The 17,420-nt window shown below is 40.9% G+C and overlaps 1 protein-coding gene across 1 annotated transcript in view; it reads right to left on the reverse strand.

Moving 5' to 3' along the window:
- LOC136863557 (fibrillin-2) overlaps positions 1-17,420 on the reverse strand; it is a 618,768-nt gene that overhangs the window by 152,869 nt on the left and 448,479 nt on the right. Inside the window, exon 8 of the mRNA XM_067139937.2 lies at positions 441-551. Within this exon, the coding sequence (XP_066996038.2) occupies positions 441-551 (111 nt within the window). The remainder of the gene's footprint in view (positions 1-440; positions 552-17,420) is intronic.

A 17,420-nucleotide genomic window follows, 5' to 3' on the forward strand; every position in this document is an offset into this window, starting at 1 on the left:
GCAACTTGTATCGTCGTTCCAAAATGGAGCTACGAGAAAATTTCTGGAGGTGTAATGATGTGATCGTTCAAATACTCTCTTCTTTATAACTTGCTCTGTACCAAATGAGGTAGCTGCGCGGCTTGGGCCAGTAGCCGCTAACTTGCATTTGGGAGATGGTGGATTCGAATCCACTGTCCGCAGCCCGAAATGGTGGAAAAGTCTGTACCTCTATTACGGCCCAGTCCTAGCCTTGTTCTAACCTAATGTCGCCGTAAGACCTGTCTAAGTCTGCGAGACGTAGAAGCACTAGCAAAATAATGTCTTAATCTGCACACCAAGCAAATTTTACATTTTAGATTGAAGGAACAGACTTAAAGTCACTAGAGAAGACAATATTTCTTAAATGTGTGGTAGATATGCTATTTAGCATCATGTTTTACAGACTGATTTGTACGTACCAACGCAGACACCACCCTGGAGACGATAGCCCGGCTCGCACTGGCAGTAGTAAGAACCCACGGTATTAACACACTTTCCGTCACACACTCCCGGGCGACACTCGTCGATATCTGCAACACACGCAAGCATACATGTTACACAATAACTGGAAGATAATGGTCTAGTTATATTTCCTGTTGACTAATACCAGACTGTCCAGAAACTAAGCCCCGATAGTCTACAGGACAAAACAAGAATTTAACTTGAAAATGGTGGTGGTGGTGGTGATTACTGTTTTAAGAGGAAGTGCAACTAGGAAACCATCCTCTACGTAACACTAATCAGAGAGAACAAGTGGAAGAGATCCACCACTTCGAAAAATGAAGGTATCGGCCAAAGAAACACAACGGATATGAAGGATGTGTAAATGAAAGACTCCCTGGGCCTCGAATACTCTAATACCTTCGGGGTTGGAAAAGAACAAGAGTTGACCAAGGGAGGTCGGATAGGAGAGATGAAAGTGAGGAGCCTGGTACAAGTAAGTCGAACCAATACCAGGACCTAGCTAAGGGCCCCGTGGTTGCCAACCCACGCTTCCAAGTTCAGAGCCCCTGGAGCCCCTTTTAGTCGCCTCTTACGACAGGCAGGGATACCGTGAGTGTTATTCTACCGCCCCCACCCACAGAGGGATTTAACTTGAAAGCACTTAAATGACCATATAATGTACACAGTGTCCGGCTTCCTGAAAGAATGGTCAACGACTTGGCCTCGCGTTCAGAGGGTCCTGGGTTCAATTCCCGGCCAGGTCGGGGCATTTTGATCTTAAATGGGTAGTCCGCTTGCCCTGGGGGACTGGGTTGTGCTGTCCCCAACATCCCTGCGACGCACACATCACACACAACACTATCTTATACCACAATTAAAGGCAGTTTCCGGCATACGACAGATGCCGTCTACCCTCGTTGGAGGGTCCGCGTTACCAGGGCTGCACCATGCTAGCAGTAGCCACTCGAAATTATAAATTATTATTATTATTATTATGTCCGGCTCCATGGCTAAATGGTTAGCGTGCTGGCCTTTGGTCACAGGGGTCCCGGGTTCGATTCCCGGCAGGGTCGGGAATTTTAACCTTAATTGGTTAATTTCGCTGGCACGTGGGCTGGGTGTATGTGTCGTCTTCATCATCATTTCATTCTCATTACGACGCGCAGGTCACCTACGGGTGTCAAATCAAAAGACCTGCATCTGGCGAGCCGAACATGTCCTCGGACACTCCCGGCACTAAAAGCCATACGCCATTTCAATTATTATTATTATTATTATTATTATTATTATTATTATTATTATTATTATTATTATTATTATTATTATTTATATAGTGGTTTCCGCTATTGTGGAGATACCTGCCGCACCGCGGGACCAGTTTATGCATTTCTTTATTGTAGAATGATGCCACCTGCCTGCGATTTCTTAGCGGCTTATTTTAGCCCTTCGTCGACATGCAGCCGCAGACCAAAGACATTTTTTGGATGTTAGGAAAAATGGAAAACATTAGGTTCTAAGTCTCTATTGTAAGGCTGATGATGAATTAGTTCTGAGCTGAATTTACGTTGCAACAGCAGTGTGTGGTTGAGCGTTATCATGGATGTATCACACCGCCACCCGCGGTACTTGTTCTGATTCGCACTTCTTAAATATGTCACAAGAAACGTCTGTGTTGATGATAATGTCCCGAGGTAATAATTTCACAAACAAAATGCCTTTTCGGTTCCAAAACTCTTTGAATGGTCTATTGGAATTTTCTTTTTGTTCGCGATGATGTGTTCCTCAATTCCATAGACTGCTGCTTCGATTCAGAAGTTACGTGCGACGCTCATGTCTCCTCTCCAATGACAATGTGGTTCAACAAGTCGTCGCTTTGCTTAATATGTCACGTAACAAAGGTCAACGCACTGGTCAGTCACTTCATTTTGTGTTTATCTGTAAACATCCGCGGCACCTATATTTCGGCTTAAAACAGTTTTATTCTTCAATCAGGGAACGAAGTTTTAAAATTAGTATTTATTATTTTTGGCACGTATAATACAGATTCCTCTTTCCCTTTCTGAAGTTTAAGAATTTCTTTGAATTTTAAAGGCACTGATCTGAAAGAAGAAAATCAGCTCGATTTTTGACCAGGGTGGTTCATGGACGAAGTGTGGGTAAAGGCTTCCACTGTTCGAAATCTCAGCGCGAAGTGGAAGAGAATAGAACTAGTACTCAGTTACATTGTAGGTACGGTGAGTGAACTCCAGTCCAGCGCCCTCCGACTCAGAGACTTGGTCGGGGATTTTAGTCCCATTGGGTTAATTTCAATGGCTCGCGGACGGGGTGTTTGTGTTTGTTCCAATGCACACCTCCTCATATACACACAATGCATCACACTACCATTCTAAAAAATCGAATAGTGAATACATCCCTCCTCATAGATTTGGCGTCACCTGGTCGTGAAAAAGGACCGAGTTCACATGTATGACACAGTCCGCACCGGCGACCCAACCAGGGCGTGGGAAAAGTGATAGAAGGAGAAGAAGAAGAAGAGTGAACTCCAGGATAATTTACCTCTTCGGAAGTTGAAGTCTCATTTCTAAATTACACTATAGTTCACGAAAATCAGAACATCTGAACGCAGTTGCTCTGTGACGTTTAATTTCTGAATTCTACATCGCAAGTGCTTCATGATAATAAATGGTTATACCAACTTCAGTATTTATTACTTACTGTATGCGTCGAGACAGTGAACTCAGTGATATTCAGGGCTGTCCTATAGTACAGACAACCAAACTCTATTCACTCGCATATAATGTTCATAAAGATTCTTTGATGGACGATTGTACCATTGTACTCGTCCTTTGAGCAAATTTCAGATATTATCAATGGGGCTAATTTGATGCTAACGACGACGGCGACGACGACGATGATGATGATGACAACGACTATTGATATCATCATTAATGCTTTAAAGAGGTCATCGTCCTCAAGGCCGAATTTACCTAGGGAAACAGTAGTAGTAGATTGTTTTCATAGAAGAATGCACGCGCGGGTACTGCAGTATGCGGTCTTGCGTTGTCCTGCTAAAATTACGCACCGGGGTTGCCTTAGGGATATGGAAAAACGACCAGCCGCTGTGATGTTACCGCAAGCAAAACTCGTTGACTTGAACAAGAGGCAGTCTGCAGTCGTATCCGAAGGTATCACAGATCATACATCATGTGTTGTTGCAGTATGTCTAATGGAAATGCACTATGCCAGATGCCTCTCGCCCTGTCGTCTGCTGACACAGATCCTGCCATCATTTTCGCCCAAAGAAAGAAGCACAATTCGTCCAGGAAGACAATACTGTGACATTAACTCTCACGTCTTTCATTACACCACTGTAGTCTATTACTTGCCAGTTATGGGGTGTAAATGTAGCTTGAGCAGAGCCCAGCGTTCACGTAACTGAAATTGTAATGAATGGTGATCTTCGGCAAAGGAGAAAGTGCTGCTGGTTCGGTCAAAGCCTGTTCTCCTGGGTTGATCTCCTTTCGAAGTGGTCTGCTTCTGAAGACCAGAACCTTCTCTTTGTGTATTATACCCATATTCAGTCTACAGTCTGCAGTCTCTCATGACGATAATGTTCTGCTGACCCACACGAACACATGGCATTCTCACTGCCTGTTGACCATCAGCTTACCTTCTTACTGAGTCACGTCACCCTTTTCAAAGAATGGTAAGGGGTGATTGGCATTTGGTGTTACAAGAGTCCTTTAACGTACGAGAAGCCGGAGATATAGAGCTGTCAGATTCAAACGTTCCCAGAGACCATCGACCGGAATTGTGCCCGCTGTCTTGGGAACGGGAGGCCAACAACTAAGGACTGAACTACTGAGATCGGATTCGACAAATTTGGCCATTTTCGGTCCTTAGTTGGTCCGTGTTGACTAGGTTCATATAATGTACTACGGGTGACGGTTTGGTCCGCCCTGTCAACATATTATCAATTTCTAATTTCGTACAATTATTCCACTCGTACATGTTTCGGGAGCTCCAACTTCCTTCATCAGCGATTTCTACCTCATAAAGGGAAATTCCCCATATCTTAAGATCTAACATCATTCAGCTATACATAAGACATCGTCAATATATAACAATTTTTAATACATACACACAAAATGACCATTTTTCGATAATGTTTGTTATGCAATAGAACACTTCAAAACACTTATAAAAAGTTCACCTGGTTATTCTTATGTTATATAACACTTTAAAACACGTATTAAAACGTCAGCTGGTTTCCTTTGAAATAATTGTACAAAATTAGAAATTGATAATATATTGACAGGGCGGACCAAACCATCACCCGTAGTATATTATATAGGGCTACTGAGATCGGTACAAATACAAAAGCCGGGGTCTGAACCCACGTACATAATGAACAAATATCACAGAACGAACACATTGATGACTTATTTTCAAATAGTATTTGTCCCTTTGGATGTCTATTTGGACAGATTACAACTTAAAATTTTGTATTTTAATCAATAAGTTTCCTGTTTTAATATTTCACTGCTTGCAACTCAACACGAGTGGGATCAAGAGCTATCTCCGACATACTGCGTATAATGTGCATATGAATAAGTGCACAAACATGTTGTTGGGAAACTGGTCGCAATACCATGGAATTACATTAAACGTGTTTGCACGAGCTTCTGATTAAGGAACATAGCAAGGGTCGTGTTTTCAACAGATTAAATAGTTTTTATTCAACCATTGTCAATGTGGTTAGCAGTGCGGAGCTACCCTCGGCGTTAAAACTCTAGTGTAGACTAGTGTCCTGTCAATAACTTAAATACATTTATAAAATATTTAATTTCAATGCGAATGTGCAAACAGTTTATGTGTATACATAATACTTGCTGTTGTTAACTGTTCGCTATTGACCACAGAATATCTGCATTTGAAAATGTTATTTTAATAATTGTATAGTTCTATTTACATTCATTTTGAGACATGAAGGCTTCAAGTTACGTGTGTAAAGAAAATACGGAAAAGAAATATTTGTAGAACCGTGTTCCACCCTTGCTTGTCAGAGATGAAGTTTTTCTTCCTATGCTTTGGGGTTTATGAAAACTGCGTAGGACATATCTAATGTTGGGGCGAGATTAATGGAGATGTGCTACTACCCAGAAAAAATAAAAAAAAATACAAAATCAATATACGTGTCCAACACTTATCCTGTTTCTCTACGGAGTCGGGTAATCAGCGAGATTCGTCGCGATTTTGTACGACCGGATGCCCGTCCTGACGTCAACCACATCAGATGAGTTAATGCGACGAAATGAATGACGTGATACATGATAGTAGGAAGGGGAAAAGTGAAACCCGGTGCCGGCACATAGCCCACTCCTGTTGAATAGCACCAAGGGGTCTGCTCAAGGCTTAACGCATTCATCCGACGATGAACCACCATCAACAGTGTCGTAAGCCGTCACTCCATATGAACACTGCGGAGAGGTTTTGGATCGAATCCAGGATTTTGGCACACAATTTAGTGATTATAAATTGTATACCACCACCTCTCCTACCCTGTAAAGATAGCCTTGGCATTCTTGTAAAACACGCTGTGGCATCGTCCTATCCGGGCTACAATGGATCTGCAACTTGTGTTTCGCGAAGGCTTAGCGGAAGTGTAATAGAATTCGTGATTTTTAAAGGGAGTTTTAAAAATTGCATTTCAGTTGTAAATCTCTATTTTCACAGGAAATAAATCACAGTTCAAAATGCCGATTTAATTTTCATCCAATTTGTGAAAAGTGACCACCGGCGTTCTAACTCCTCCTTCCGCAATTTAATGATTATTTACATTTTTGCAATATAAATTATTGAAAGTTCACGACTAATACAGCATTACAACAAACCAACTTGCCACAATAAATAAATTAATAGGCCTATAAATGCTACAATGAAATACGATCATAATTCTCAATCACAAAAAATGATAAAAGGAACAAACGAACTTATCTCCTTACAGCAAGCTTGACAGACTAAACTTCCATCCGTAGTAAAATTGGGATCCCCTGAGATCCACTGCTTCAGCCAGTGGGACCTCGACGATTTTTCTTTGGGCATTGCTGCAAACACACTTCTTCTTCTTCCTCCTCTTCTTCTTCTTCTTCACAATAAATCACAACACGTTCTGAAGATAAAAGCATACGCGTACAACTGTTCGCATCGAAAGGGAGGTACAGGGGATATGGGTTGTGCAACATAGTTCGACGTTGTCTGGTTCTCTCATATGTCTTAGGAGGTTGGAGAGGTTGAAGACTTCGAGGTCAAATTATTCCTTGTTTCTCCTAATGGAAATTTCCCAAAAACTATTTCTGGTGACTTCTGAGAATTCTCATTTTTGTTCGTGGGGTAAACAGATATTGCGAAAAGATAAGAGCATTCTGTAGAGCACACTAGTTACAATATAATGCACTGGAAGAATATCGGCTTTTTTAAAATACAGTCAAAAAGCATCAAATGAGCAATTATATTCCAAATAGGCACAAACCTCTGAAATAGGCATTTATAGGCACAATAAAACCAACGAAATATGGCTAAAAAGATCCTAAAACGGATTTATATCTCAGAAGCCTACGTTTCTGAACACAGGAATAAAATAGGCAAATAGGCAAATTCCCATCTCTAGTAATAACGTTAGGAAAAGTGGTGTCCCCGAAAGCCGTACACGTAGTTAGTGGGACGTAAAACCAATAACATTAGTAGTAAATGTAAGTAATATTCTCAACATTACCTGAATTCAAATTTCATTTCAGAAAATTTGTTTATAGGAAGACGAATTAGGGAGTGGAATACTTTACCAAGGGAGATATGCGATAAATTTCCAAGTTCTTTGAACTCGTTTAAGAAGATATTAGTTAAACAACTAATAAGAAATAATGCCACCTGGACGAGAGTCCTAAATGGAGATCAATGGAGATTGATAGGTGATTGATTGAAAATGTAGTTAACTCGACTTTTACAAACAGTAGAGTTGAACTGTTATTACAATAACGCCTTCATTTAAAGTATTTCGTACAACTTTTATGTTGGGCGTCTCCGAAGACCGTAAAAGTAGTTAGTGGGACGTAAAACAAGTAACATTATTATTATTATTACTTTTATGTTGTTTGACCAGCCGTGTAACATAGATGGTAAGGTAGTCCTCTCCTATACTTATGGCTAAAGTATCGAATATTGACATGGTCCCTTGAGACTGCGGTTTATTGGCACGTAACAGAACCAATTTTCAGGGCGAACTTCGCACAATCCAGTGTCTCTTAAAATTGACAATATTTGAATGGACGTTAAACTATAAATTCTGGAAAGACTAATTGTGACACATACAGGCCTAATAAAGACCTTGACCTGACAAGAAGACTGTTGTCGAGGATACGGGAGTTCCTTGTTGTCAGTACGACGAATACGCCTGCGGTATTGTTGAATTTTCTTGACCGACTGCTGTCTGCCACTTGAGCTCACGAGGTTGAATGAACGCCGTTTCAGCCATCGATCCGGGATTATAATACGTGGTTGAACCATTAATCGAAGCAGAAACTCTATCGCTACATTATGTGAATGGCGGAGATTTTTTACCTTGCGAGAATTCAGATTTCGTTATAGGTACCCATTAGGCGGAAGACATATTTATATTTTGAAGACAACTATTTCAGCCGAAGCAGTTGTATAGGAACCAATAAAATGTAATCCATTAACATGTACCTTGTATAAAAAGCTATATTTATTTGGCCTATCATTGTGTTTGGTGACGGTAAAAAATATTGGAATTGGATTTCTGAAACACAAATGATTTCACATCAGCATTTATTAGGATATTACTGAACACGTCAATAGTTCTATACTACAAATTACAACCATATCTCGGTAATATTTCTGCCTTAGATCTACTTTTTGCGTAATTTTATCTACCTTGATATTTTTCAAAATTAGTAACACACAGGGATTCAATAAACATGTGATCCATTGCATCCTTTCCAGTTCACTGTAGTCTTGAACAAACAAACAAACAAACAAACAAACAAGCAAACAAACACGTGGCGCATCAGCCCATTAGAGCCTTTGCCTGCCTAGACGACTGCTTCTCAGTTAGATGGCCAGAAGATATTGGAGTGCCACATGGTAAGGGTGATAACATCCTCAGCCGTATTGTCTGGCCTTCTTGACCAGGTCCACTACATCTGGTACGAACCTACTCCTCAGTTGAATAACATTTCACCCCTCAGTTCAGAATTAAAGTCCGTAGACTGGCAGGAACTCGAACCCACAACATAGTTCGGTGATTGGTCTAAAGGAACATGCGCAAAGTATTACGTTTCGCAAACGGCCGTAGCCCCTGAACTAAGGTGAAATATCTGGAGAGCATGCACCTGTCACGGCAGAGTCACGCTCCTGGGTAGTGTCTGCACTGTGTCCACCTGGCTGCCGAGCGTCTATGTCTGAAGTTGTGAGGCTTCCTACATAAGCCTATGTTCATATTAACAAAGATTGTGTGCGACATCGAGACGAGTTTTCTCAAGGATTTATTTTATTATTGTTCATACGAGTGTGTGCTGTACAGACGCACGTTGATTGGCAAGTCTTTTAAGAAGCAACTGCACTTTTATCTTCAAAGTTTATTGTTGCTATTTCCGTTTCATCTGTTCTATTTTCGCGTTCTGTTCGAGTGAAATTCCATTCTGTACTGTCCTCGACATACGTTAGATTTTATGTGGAAACATGGTATGTAAATAACATCATCATCATCATCATCATCATCTGTTTACCCTCCAGGTTCGGTTTTTCCTCGGACTTAGCGAGGGATCCCACCTCTACCGCCTCAAGGGCAGTGTCCTGGAGCTTCAGACTCTTGGTCGGGGATACAACTGGGGAGTATGACCAGTACCTCGCCCAGGCGGCCTCACCTGCTATGCTGAACAGGGGCCTTGTGGAGGGATGGGAAGATTGGAAGGGATAGGCAAGGAGGAGGGAAGGAAGCGGCCGTGGCCTTAAGTTAGGTACCATCCCGGCATTCGCCTGGAGGAGAAGTGGGAAACCACGGAAAACCACTTACAGGATGGCTGAGGTGGGAATCGAACCCACCTCTACTCAGTTGACCTCCCGAGGCTGAGTGGACCCCGTTCCAGCCCTCGTACCACTTTTCAAATTTCGTGGCAGAGCCGGGAATCGAACCCGGGCCTCCGGGGGTGGCAGCTAATCACGCTAACCACTACACCACAGAGACGGACATGTAAATAACATGTTGTTGTAAAATAGTAAATGAAATAACAGGGAACTACGAAGCGGACGAAACGACTCCGACTTACAGTACAATGACAGACGAGTTACACGGGAGTCGTATGCCCGTTTCCAGTATTATATTGGAGGTACCGCTATCATAGTGGAGGAACAGAGAACGTGGTGTGTGGTGTGATAGTGATACGTCGACTAACATAATTCCTACTGCGTTCCTAGAGGGTGATTCTGCCGTGAACCGAGCAATTTGTAGGCGCGCGCTCTCCGGATAACGCATCCTTTATCGAGGGCTAATGGGAGGTTGTGAAGCGTAATATTTTTCACATGTTGCTTTGTGTTCGTCACCGTTCTGTGCTTTGGGTTTAGTCGAAATTCTCGTCGATAGTCCGGCTCCATGGCTAAATGGTTAGCGTGCTGGCCATTGGTCACAGGGGTCCCGGGTTCGATTCCCGGCAGGGTCGGGAATTTTAACCGTAATTAGTTAATTTCGCTGGCACGGGGGCTGAGTGTATGTGTCGTCTTCATCATCATTTCATCCTCATCACGACGCGCAAGTCGCCTACGGGAGTCAAATCAAAAGAATTGCATCTGGCGAGCCGACTTGTCCTTGGACACTCCCGGCGCTAAAAGCCGTACGCCATTTCATCTCATTTCTCGTCGATAACTATGCAACTCTTCCTTTTAAGTTAATATCAGTGTGAATAAGAGCAACTACTTAAAACTCAATTCGTATTCCACTTAAAGTAATGACAACAGTAAATATGATAGCTATGTGAATGCACTACTTATAACGATAAGCAACATGAACATATACATTTACTGGGCTGAGTGGCTCAGACGGTTGAGGCGCTGGCCTTCTGACCTCAACTGGGCAGGTTCCATTCTCGCTCAGTGCGGTGGTATTTGAAGGTGCTCAAATATGTCAGCCTCATTTCTGTAGATTTACTAGCACGTAAAATAACTCCTATGGGACTACATTCCGGCACCTCGGCGTCTCCGAAAACCATTAAAGTAGTTAGTGGGACGTAAAGCTAATAACATTATTTTTAACAATCTACGCATTTAAAGGATTCTCCCCTCCTCGCCTTACTAAATTTTGCTATTTTGCTTTACGTCGCACCGACAAAGATTGGTCTTATGGCGACGATGGGATAGGAAAGGACTATGAGTGTGAAGGAAGCGGCCGTAGCCTTAATTAATGTACAGCCCCAGCATTTTCTTGGTGTGAAAATGGGAAACCACGGAAAATCATCTTCAGTGCTGCCGACAGTGTGGTTCGAACCCACTATCTCCCGGATGCAACCACACAGCTGAGCGACCTTAACAGCACAGCCAACTTGCCCGGTGCCTTACTTAACAAACTTCTGAACAACATTTTACACTTTCTGCATTAGCGCTTAAAAATCCTACAGGAGGTTACCCAGACTTACATGTCTGGAATGCGGGTTGGGATATTCTCATCTGTAGTAAATTTATCACTAAAATCATTTCTCACAAGATGTCCATTAATACAATTCCATATTTTTATTTCATCAAAATAATTAGCTTGCATTTACTCCCTAATACATGTCCCTCCCCTCTCCAATAAACAGAGTTTATTGCCTACCGAATTTTCCAATCACCCCTTACTTAGCTACCACGACTGGGCAGGCCACTGACCACATTCCAGACGCAGTTGCTGAATGTAAGGGGCAACTGATTAGCAGCTTAGGTAAGTACAGAAATATTTCTATAAGTAAAAAAGGCAACAGATAAATACTACTACAATCATTTTTTTATTACTTGTTCATAATACCACCAAATCTCAATCATTGACAAGTTTACGCAACGTAAACAACATTGTACATATATAGGCATATTTAAAGTGATTTTTACAGAATCTAAGGATTTTTTGTTTGTTTGCTATTTGCTTTACGTAGCACCGACATAGATAGGTCTTATGGTGACGAAGGGAGATGAAAGGCCTAGGAGGGGGAAGGAAGCGGCCGTGGTCTTAATTAAGGTACAGCCCCAGCATTTTCCTGGTGTGAAAATGGGAAATCACGGATAATCATCTTCAGGGCTGCCGACAGTGGGGTTCGAACCCACTATCTCCCGGATGTAAGCCCACAGCTGCGCGACACTAACCGCACGGCCAACTCGCCCGGTAATGAGGATGTTCTTGTAGAATGAAACATGTCATTCTTTGTTTAATAGAGTGTATCTTTTTTACAGGTATGATATAGTGTTATAATTTGTGTTTTTCGACAGGCTGAAAAGCGTTAATGTTCCGTATGCAGTACGTAAAATGCTTTATATAACAAAGTGAACAATCCAAGCAAGGAAAATGGCTTGTTCTTTTTCTTTTGCCTACGTTGTATCCTACGAAGCGTAGTTCCGTGGCAATCCAAAAAAGCGCCAAGGAATCTAGTGTCTACTGAAATTCGCCTCATCACTGCATCATACCTTTTATGAGGGCCTAAAAGTAACATCATAAGGAAGTTAATTACAGTTGGAAGGTGATGATCACGTTGATGAAAATTAATAATGTTATTTGTTTGTTTTACGTCCCACTAACTACTCTTTTACGGTTTTCGGAGACGCCGAGGTGCCGGAACTTAGTCCCACAGTAGTTCTTTTACGTGCCAGTAAATCTACCGACATGAGGCCGACGTATTTGAGCACCTTCAAATACCACCGGACTGAGCCAAGATCGAACCTGCCAAGTTGGGTTCAGAAGGCCAGCGCCTTAACCGTCTGAGCCACTCAGCCCGATTTGATGAAAATTAACGTAATGTTCAGTAACGGAAGAAAATTTACTTTACGGGTGTTTAATGGCATTACGGAATATATACGTAACCCTTACAAAAACGGTAAATATGGATTGCCTAATGCACATTATGTACTCAAAAGTGCTGTACAATATACTGTATGTTACAATATCAGATAATAAATTATGTGTGAACTACTGAAGTTCAAGGTCACTAATACATTAATAATAAAATAATTAAAAATCAGACATTATTATTATTATTATTATTATTATTATTATTATTATTATTATTATTATTATTATTATTATTATTATTATTATTATTAGAATAGTGCCCCACGAGTTCTGTTGCAAGTAAAAGGTTTAAGTAAATCCTTCTTCTAGATCTAGAGCCATGCAATTGGTTCGTACTGTAAGTAAATAAGTTGATGGTATGTGCCAAAATTCTCTCAGTTTTCCCGAAATATGTTCACGTCACTTGGTTCTCTTCACTGTCCATACACCAAATGAGCACCTAAGTCTTTGGAGGGTACTAATTTAACGGTGTTCACTCTCCAGAAGAGAGCAGGAAGGCGTTGCTATGACGTAAAGTTCGTACCATGTTAGGAAGATAACCTCTTTTGTAAGCAATTACTACTTCTCTCGGATTCGCAGTACAATGAACGCAGGCAGAAGTTCTGCCACTGCTATTGAAAACTACACTTTCGTAATATAACACTCAGCGGGATTTATTCACGAAGTTTAACAAGTAAACCAATTTGTTCATCCCCGGAGTACATGTGACTAATTATTTCTTAGCAATGCAAAGTCATCTCCGTACAGACTACGAACGCTTCGAGGAGTGGAAAATAAAGATTTCTACTATCTCTAACCTCGGCACTGACTGAAACAGAGTGGTTAGCTCTGTGTTTGGCCACGTGTGCTTCCACGAATTAACCTGGTACGCATTTATGACGTAGGCTGATTGAATTCTAGGACCATGTGCCTCTAAGGATAAGGAAGCCGCCTTTCTAAATGTTCGGCTTCCTGTTGGGAAATCGAAATGAACCTACGTGTCCTTCCAGATGAACAGGGCTTGCCTCTACCATCTCGTGTAGGCAGTCACTATAATAATATATTATTATTATTATTCCGTACTAGCGAATGTACCCGTGCTTCGCTACGGTATTCTACATTGTATTCGAATATCGAAGTAAATAGTGTGCATGCAGTAAATAAGATTGTTTTAAAATTGCATGTCTCTTAGCGTTATCCGAGGAAGAGCATGGGGAGGTCCCCGTACGTTGTTTCCAATGTAAAGTGTTTGTTATGGATTTGTGATATAACGGCAGGCTCACTTGCCTACTGCCATTCACAATCGAGTTGGGAAGTTTACATTATAATTGCAAGCTCCATTGCCTACTATGCGGACAGAATCGATTTGGGGAGTTTTCGTTAAAATGGCAGCCCCCTTTCCTACTTCCAGACAGATTACAGTTTTTATTATAATGGCAGGCAATTACCCTACTATCACTCGAAATTGAGTTGTGCAGTTATCATTATAATGCCAGGCCCATTTTCCTACTTGTAGCCAGCTTACTGCCAGTCACACCAAGTTGGTGAGTTTCCATCAAAATAGCAGGCCACTATGCCTAATGCCAGTCACATTTTAGATGAGGACATTTCTTTATAATGGCGGGCACCCTTGCCTACTGCCAAACACAATCGGGTAGGGGAGTTTTAAACAAAACTGCATGCTCACTTGCCTTCTGCAAGTCAAATCGAGAAGTGAACTATTCATTACAATTGTAGACCTTCCTTATAAATGACAGTTACACAGGAGTTGGAGAAGGAACCCTTTCCTACTGCCAGTCAAAGTCGGTGTGGGGAGTACTGATTACAATAGCAGACCCACCCTTTCTCGATCGCTACAAATCGACATCAGTGAATATATATAGATCGACATACGAAAGTATATGCGTGTTTACAATATTGAAGACCTTCATTTACAGATTAACTGCTACTAAACGTACGTCATATCGACAAAGGATTATACCATAAGACACGCCGGATTTAGTGGCCTAAATGGCTGGTCCTATGATATGTCATCTATTCTTGGGTCAGATTGAGTTAGAAACGTGGAACAGGGTAACGTTCTTGTAAGATTATCTCACATTACATTAATTTTCGGATAATTATGTGACAGCTACATACATAGCATTTGGCTCATATATGGCTACTGGGTGGGCCAATTTTCGTGAAGAGTTTGATGATTCTGTATTTCATATAAGTAATCGAAGGTATGAATTATGCATGTGAAAATTCCAAATTGACTTAACATCCATTAATAGAGAAAAATCAAACGTAAAAGGGATACAGATACGGCAAAAAGTCATAAGACCAAGGTTGTAGATCATTCCAAATTGAACGAAGATTGTGCAATCTGTTATGTGATAGGAATTTCCGAAGGTCTGCACCATCATTAAAATTGCCTGCATATTTCGATATTCTTCGGGGATAAAAAGTGAAAAATTTAATGATCTTGGGTGTTTTCCGTTCGTTACAGGCTAAAACGTATAATTTTGTCAAATTTCAATTATCTTCTTTTTCTTCTGGCAGATTATGCCGCAATCTGGATTTTGGGCGAGGCGGGTAAAAATTAGGACTTTCAGGAAACTAAACCAAAAATTATGGAGATGGTCATTATTACCCCTTAAACGGAAAGCTGTACGAAAATTTCGCCAAAATAGTCAGTGTAGAGGCACACAGTCGTTACGATTTGATTTATATAGATAAGGAATCTGCTCCATGTAAAACACCTTTTTGGCTATGTCCGCTGGACTTAACCTGCAAAATTGACCATTCATGATATCTCCCTTATTAATCCTCCTGACGAAAAAATGCACATGAAAAAAAGGTTTAGAGGTGGAATTCCATCACGTTTGGTCGATTTCCAGTCAGGTTGGTCTTGTTCTGTATATATTGTGGAAGAGTAAAATCACCATTTCGGTTCCCTATAAACCGCCAGTCCATTCCGGAACATGAAATGTTATTTACGTTTAAAACCTACCTTTGGACAGGTGGATGCTAAATATGAATTTTGGTTCGAATGTCTTCAGTAGTTTTCAAGTTGTAAGGAATACGCTTTACACGCACCCGCTCGTGAGTTACGTCCGATGGGACTTGTACAAAGAAACGGTCCGTTAATGATATCTCCCTTATTAATCCTCGTATCGAAATGATGCACATGAGAAAAAAGGTTTAGAAATTAATTTCTACCAAGGCAGGTAGATTTAAATTAACGTTGGTTGTATATATTTTGTGGAAGTGCAAAATCACTGTTTCGGTTTCGTATAAACCCCCAGTCAGTTCAGGGATTTAGAAACAATATTTGCCCTAAAACCTATCAAGGACAGGTGTATTCTGAATATGAGTCTTGGTGGAAATACATCCAGTAGTTTGTAGCACTCTCGTACATACGGCGTAATTAAGGAAGAAAATAATACAGTTAAGAAAGTTTAAAGTAATAGAAAATGGATTATAACTCAGGACAGCCGGATAACGACAAATATGTAAATGCCAAGTGAATGTATTGGAAAATCAAATGCCCCTCAATAAATTATGCTAGTGTGAGTTATGGATATGATAAAGCGGTAACAGAGGAGAAATTTAGGTCCATTGATTCCTAGGTAAACAAATAAGAAGAAGATGACTAATGGTGTTATTACTTAATCTATTCGAAGGCGGTTATAACATCCAACGATATTCCGCCAATATCCCGCAGATAGGCCGATTGACGCCTCTCTTGCCTTCTACCTAAGGAACAACCACGAATTTAAAAGCATGATGAGGAAAATGGCAATACGTTACTTCCCTGCTGGCATGCAGTCAGAGACGTTGCCATGGTAACCTGTAGGTTCGTTGTCGGTCTGTCGGTCACTCAATGCAGAGCATGGTACCAGCAGAAAATTGTAAATTTCTCCGTCATGTAAAGAGTAAGGTAAATTATGAACATAACGAAAGTTGTTTATAATGAAGAGACGTTTCACGTACGGTAAACGAAGCTTAAAGAAAATCAATAGTATAAGAGAAAATGGAGGAAAACCATTCTGGTTTTCCTATAAACCCCCCGTCTATTCAAAGATTCTAAAATGATATGCATATTGAAACTTTTCCCGGGATGAGTGTACTCTAAATATGAAGTTTAGTTGAGATCTATCGAGCCGTTTCGACGTGATGGTGGAAAAACCATTCTGGTTTTCCTATAAACCCCCGTCTATTCAAAGATTTTAAAATGATATGCATATCAAAACCTTCCCCGGGATGAGTATACTCCAAATATGAAATTTGGATGAGATCTATCGAGCCGTTTCGACGTGATGGTGGAAAAACCATTCTGGTTCTCCTATAAACCCCCGTCTATTCAAAGATTTTAAAATGATATGCATATCGAAACCTTCCCCGGGATGAGTATACTCCAAATGTGAAATTTGGTTGAGATCTATCCAGCCGTTTCGACGTGATGGTGGAAAAACCATTCTGGTTTTCCTATAAACCCCCGTCTATTCAAGGATTTTAAAATGATATGCATATCGAAACCTTCCCCGGGATGAGTATACTCCAAATATGAAATTTGGTTGAGATCTATCCAGCCGTTTCGACGTGATGGTGGAAAAACCATTCTGGTTTTCCTATAAACCCCCGTGTATTCAAATATTTTAAAATATGCATATCGAAACCTTCCCCGGGAGGAGTATACTCTAAATATGAAATTTGGTTGAGATCTATCCAGCCGTTTCGACGTGATGGTGGAAAAACCATTCTGGTTTTCCTATAAACCCCCGTCTATTCAAAGGTTTTAAAATGATATGCATATCGAAACCTTCCCCGGGAGGAGTATACTCTAAATATGAAGTTTAGTTGAGATCTATCGAGCCGTTTCGACTTGATG

This window comes from Anabrus simplex, chromosome 2 (assembly GCF_040414725.1).
Source record: "Anabrus simplex isolate iqAnaSimp1 chromosome 2, ASM4041472v1, whole genome shotgun sequence".
Lineage (NCBI taxonomy): Eukaryota > Metazoa > Arthropoda > Insecta > Orthoptera > Tettigoniidae > Anabrus > Anabrus simplex.